We start from the raw sequence: 5430 nt of genomic DNA on the forward strand, positions 1-5430 counted from the left end.
CCAACTTTGGGCTGGACGATGGCCCCATGGAAACATGGGTGCACACAAATAGTCCAACAAGACTGTGGGTGGCTGGCACAGGGAGGAGTTTAGCATGCAGGGATCTGCAAGAGAGTTCTAGAAAGGCTGGGGGCTAGTAATAGAGGTTATGATTTGGTTATTATTTCCTTTTCCATATCCCAGTCTTCTGAGAGGACAGAAAACCTCCTGCTCCCCTGGGCAGCAGGGAAGAGGTGGCAGTCTGGGGAGGAACACTGTGCTGTGCTGGTCCTGGCTGGGCCATGAGAAGCTGGAGCAGGGAGCTGAGCACATGTGCTGTAAACATGCACAGTGGTGATTTAGAGGCAGCAGTGGTGGGCCAAGAGAAACCAAATTTATCAGACTGATGGCCTGGGAGCCTGACTCTATTCATGGCAAAGTGAAAAGAAAGCCCATTTGTTTTTGTCTAACAACCTTGTTTTCCCCTTTTCAGAAGAATCTGACGGAGCTGAGGTCCTTTGGGTCACCCCCTTCAGCTGTCAGCAATGTCACCGCAGCCGTGATGGTGCTGACGGCCCCGGGAGGAAGGCTTCCCAAGGACAGGAGCTGGAAAGCAGCCAGAGTCGCCATGGCCGGGGTGGATAGCTTCCTGGACTCCTTGATCAAATTCGACAAGGAGAACATCCACGAGAACTGCCTCAAAGCCCTTCAGCCCTATTTGCAAGATCCTGAGTTCAGACCCGAACTGGTGGCCACCAAGTCATACGCAGCGGCCGGGCTCTGCTCCTGGGTGGTGAACGTGGTGCGGTTCCACCGCGTGTTCTGCGACGTGGAGCCCAAGCGGCAGGCGCTCAGCAAGGCCAACGCCGAGCTGGCGGCTGCCCAGGACAAGCTGGCCAGCATCAAGGCCAAGATTGCTGTAAGTGCTTGCCCTCTGGTGGGACCCGCCACCATAGTCACTGCCTGGGGAGAAATCCTCTGCTTTGGAGAAAGCTGCTTCTCTGCACTCATGTGTTTTTGAGGTCGGGGTGGGAATCCAGAGATTCAGTAGAGTACAGCCTTCTCTGTCCCTTCTGTTGCTGCCTAGACTCACAGAATCATTTTGGTTGGAAGAGACCTTTAAGATCATCGAGTCCAACTGTTAACCCAGCACTGCCAGGTCCCCACTGACCCGTGTCCCGCAGCACCACATCTCCACAGCTTGGAAACCTCTCCAGGGATGGGGGCTCCACCACTGCCCTGGGCAGCCTGGGACAGCCCTGGACAACCCTCAAGGGCAAGAAATAGTTCCTCATGGCCAACCTAAACCTCCCCTGGTGGAACTTGAGGCCATTTCCTGTTGTCCTGTCACTTGTTACTTGCTTCCTACATTTCATCAGGAGGCTGGTTCAGCATGCTGGTAGCATAGAGCTGGGCTGGGCTGACTCAGTCCCTGGCCGTGGGCATGTTTTGCAGGATGGTCGCTGCTCTAGTAGGAGCCTACTAATTTGTCACAGCATGGCTCCCTGTCAGCATGTTGTGTGCATCACCCTTGGTTTCGCTACTTAAAAAAAAAAAAAGAAATTACTGAATAGAAGAAATTACTGTGTGATTAAAAGTGCTTTTCTTCAGGGAGTACCTTCTAGCCTTTCTCCTTTTCCTGTGGAAAATTATCTCTTCGTTAACAGATGTGCTCTTTTTCCCCCTCTTCCCTCCCTGGCCCACATCCACTGATAGTAAAATGTAGAAACCAGCCTGTGGGACCCCACCAGCTCAACCCTCGCTCTTCCCCAGGTCTCTCCCTATGCAGCAGCCACTGCTTGCCCTCCCAAACCTGCCTTTTTTTGAGGTGCTGGATCTGGGATCCCTCTTCATGAGTCCTCTGTGGCTCTCCTCTCATCCTGACACCGCAGTTGGTGCAAAGTCCCCGCTAATAACCACAGTGTGTTGGTGGCTGGGCTGACACGTTTGTCCTCAGTGAGTGACTTTGAGATATGGGCCTGGAGAAGGGCAGCACAGTCCCTCCAGCTGAGCTCTTCCCAAGCCTCTTCTCTTCCATCAGCACGTCTTTGTCTTAGAGAATACATGACTCTCTTGATGCCTTCTAGGGCTTATTATTCTTAAAACACTTACTGCAGTTTTTAACTAAAGCCAGAAGAAAATCTCCAGAGCTCTCCAGTAGCAACTTCTGCTGCAGATGAAAGGAGGGCAGGCACAACATCTGAGGCAGGGATGGATCTACAGGTCTTTTGCCTCTAATTCCCCCATCTCAGAAGTGAAATACGGTGCTGGGGAACTTTTTTCATCCCTTTATGCTGCTCATTTCCAAAGCTTTTAATGCTTGAGTTTTATTTTTTTCTTTGCCTTTTTTTTTTTTTTTTTTTTTTTTTTAAAGAAGTGGGATTTTGTTCAAGAAAATTGCAATCTTTGGGGAGATTATTTGTACTCCCCTGGCATTCACTCACAAAACTGGCTGGTTTAGGTAAGTTTGCCCCTTTGCAGATGGGTGATGACACACTGGAGCGTGGGCATGGATGTGGAGATGGAGCCTTGCTTATCAAACTAGGGTATCTTGGATAACTTCACTGATGTGAGGTTGATTCATACCTGCTCACAGCCAGTCCCCAAGCTGCCCCATACCCAATTTTAGTAAGAAATGAGACTATTCTGATTGTTTGAAATCCCAAGTGCTTTTCCCTTTTGTCTGCCTGGGAAATAAGGTTGCTACAAATTTGGGGAGGGTAGATGTAGAAGCAAGGTGTACATTCCAGGCTGCACACAGATATATTTGGGTGTTACTGCAGAGTGTGGCTGGTGGGGTAGTGCTGATGAGATCTCCAGAACTCAGACAGACTCATTTATCAAACTCTGTTTCTGTAATTGAATTTCATATATATGTGTATGTAGACACGTGCATTCCTATGCACGCAGCAACAGAAACTTCTTGTGTCATCAATTCTAAGGCAGGTTGAGGAGAGACCACTTTGTGTCTTTCAGTATCCAGGAGAGCTCCAGATATCCCTAATATAATCCTTTTTCATTTTCAGGTTTGTTTCTAGTGTGTAGCTCAATGTTAAAGTGGTTTACCAGCAGTTTAGCCTTAAGCAGTTTTCATTGGGTGCAGCTAAAGTTGATTATTACTTCTCTTATCAGAAGTGAAATGCTCCAAGTGCTCGTGGAAGATGTTGATTTGTTTTAATCCAGAGTGTGAACAGCTCTTTCCGAGCAAAGGCCTCTTTTTCTTCAGGTGATTTAGGCTCTTTCTGCCCCTCCTCAGCAGTTTGCAGCCACCCTGCATGTGAGGTGGTCCCAGCTAGTGCTGGTTGGGCTCCTTTACAAGAGTGTCCTGTGTCAGAACAATTTTATTGACTTATTTGTTATATTCCCTCTAGAAACAGGGTGCTGGAGCTGTGGCTTGGAGATAGTTCAAGAGCCACCTCCAGCTGCTTAGGGGCCCGCTGGGGATTTGAGCACAGCTTGGTGAATCAGCAGAGCTTCAAGGGCTGGACTGAGTCCAAAGGGGCTGCAGCATCAGGAAAGAAAGTTCTGTTTTCTTAGCTGCTGGCTCATTGCTCAGCCATAGGTCAACAGTAGTTGGCCATAAGGATGCCCTTTCCCAGTTTAAATTCACACCAGGGCAGAGCCCCAAAAAAGTGAGGTTTGTGTGTTCCTTGCCTCTGCCCTGTCCTGAATGTTGTGGTGGAGTTAAATCCAGTTGGTGGCCAGTCACAAGCAGTGTCCCCAGGTCTCAGTTTTGGGGCCAGTCTAGTTTAACATCTTTGTCAATGATTTGGATGAAAGGATTGAGGCACCCTCAGTAAGTTTGCAGATGACATCAAATTGAGTGGGAAAGTTGATCTGCTTGAGGGTCAGGAGGCTCTGCAGAGGGATCTGGACAGGTTGGATTGTTGGGCTGAGGTCATTTGTATGAGGTTTAACAAGGCCAAGTGCCAGGTCCTGCACTTCAGTCACAACAGCCCCAGGCAATGCTACAGGCTTGGGGAAGAGAGGCTGGAAAGCTGCTCCTGGCAGAAAAGGATCTGAGGGTGCTGGTGGACAGTCAGCTGAACATGAGCCAGCAGTGTGCCCAGGTGGCCACGAAGGCCACCAGCATCCTGGCCTGGATCAGGAATAGTGTGTCCGGCAGGAGTAGGGCAGTGATTATGCCCCTTGACTTGGCACTGGGGAGGCCACAGCTTGAAGACTGTGTCCAGTTCTGGCACCACAGTGTAAGAAAGACCTTGAGGTACTGGGGCAGGTCCAGAGAAGGGCAATGAAGCTGGTGAGGGCTCTGGGGAACATGGCTTGTGAGGAACAGCTGAGGGACCTGGATGTGTTTAGTCTGGAGAAGGGCAGGCTGAGGGGAGACCTTATTGCTCTCTACAACCCCTTGGCAGGAGGTTGGAGTGAGGTGGGGGTTGGTCTCTTCTCCCAAGTAACCAACAATAGGATGAGAGGAAATGGGCTGAAGTTGTAACAAAGGAGGTTTAGGTTGGATATTAGGAAGAATTTCTTCCCTGCAAGAGTGGTGAAACATTGACCCAAGCTGCCCAGGGAGGTGGTGGAGTCACCATCCCTGGAGGGGTTCAAAAAATGTGTGGACGTGGCAGTTGGGGAGATGGTTTAGTGGTCATGGGAGTGTTGGGTTGATAGTTGGGTTTGATGATCTTGGAGGTCTTTTTTAATCTTAATGATTCTGTGATGTGTGAAGATGTGAGTTACGGGCAGGTAAAGTCACTGCTCTGTGCTGGCTCCTGAAGCCAGGACACTGCAGGGGCTGTCCCCTGAGCTTGCCTGGGCAGGGTGAGCTGTGGGGGTGTTCACCCAGCCCTGCCTGCAGGGCCAATCAGCTCTAGAGGAGGATTTCCCTGAAAACTCTGCTTCTGCTTTTCTTCCCCATGCAGCGCCTCAATGAGAACCTGGGAAAGCTTACAGCCAAGTTTGAGAAGGCCACTTCAGAGAAACTACAGTGTCAGCAGGAGGCTGAAGCTACAGCGAGCACCATCGCCCTTGCGAACCGGCTGGTGAGTGCCCGCGGGCGCAGCTCAGGGGAGGTTCCAGGTGCTGCTGAGACCTGGCCCTGGGCACACGGCACGTTACACCCTCAGGGGTTTTTGGGTTACGTTTCCTGCAGCGCAGTGAGTTTCAGCGATGAGGAGGGTTTTGCATTGGCTGTTTCCATCCGTCAGGCACGGGTCACGTTTAAAGAGGCTGGCTGTGCTCTCTCCACACCTCTCATGTCCTCTTGTTACTTCAATGCGTGATCAAGTACTGGTGGGCTAAAACTACATGACCTAAAAATTTCATCATGAAAACAAAGGTGGGAATATGCCAGTAGCTTTGCAGGGTTTGAAATGACAAAAAGTTGCTAATGAAAAGCTGTAAAACAGCAGTGCCTGTCCCAGTACTGCTTCAGAGAGAAGAGACTGAGAGTTGGGGGCTTCTGTTCAGGCTGTCCTGTCAGCTGGAGCC

At 50.3% G+C, this 5430-nt stretch overlaps 1 protein-coding gene across 1 annotated transcript in view; it reads left to right on the forward strand.

The window, feature by feature from the left end:
* Nucleotides 1-4982, forward strand: part of LOC103781647 (dynein heavy chain 9, axonemal-like) — a gene marked incomplete at both ends in the record, with an annotated part of 74934 nt that extends 69952 nt beyond the window's left edge. Inside the window, 2 exons of the mRNA XM_008949365.1 lie at nucleotides 473-898; nucleotides 4863-4982. Coding sequence (XP_008947613.1) covers nucleotides 473-898; nucleotides 4863-4982 — 546 coding nt within the window. The remainder of the gene's footprint in view (nucleotides 1-472; nucleotides 899-4862) is intronic.
* Between the last annotated feature and the right edge of the window lie 448 nt (nucleotides 4983-5430).

The sequence above is a fragment of the Merops nubicus genome, unplaced genomic scaffold (assembly GCF_000691845.1).
Source record: "Merops nubicus isolate BGI_N331 unplaced genomic scaffold, ASM69184v1 scaffold3351, whole genome shotgun sequence".
Taxonomy (NCBI): domain Eukaryota; kingdom Metazoa; phylum Chordata; class Aves; order Coraciiformes; family Meropidae; genus Merops; species Merops nubicus.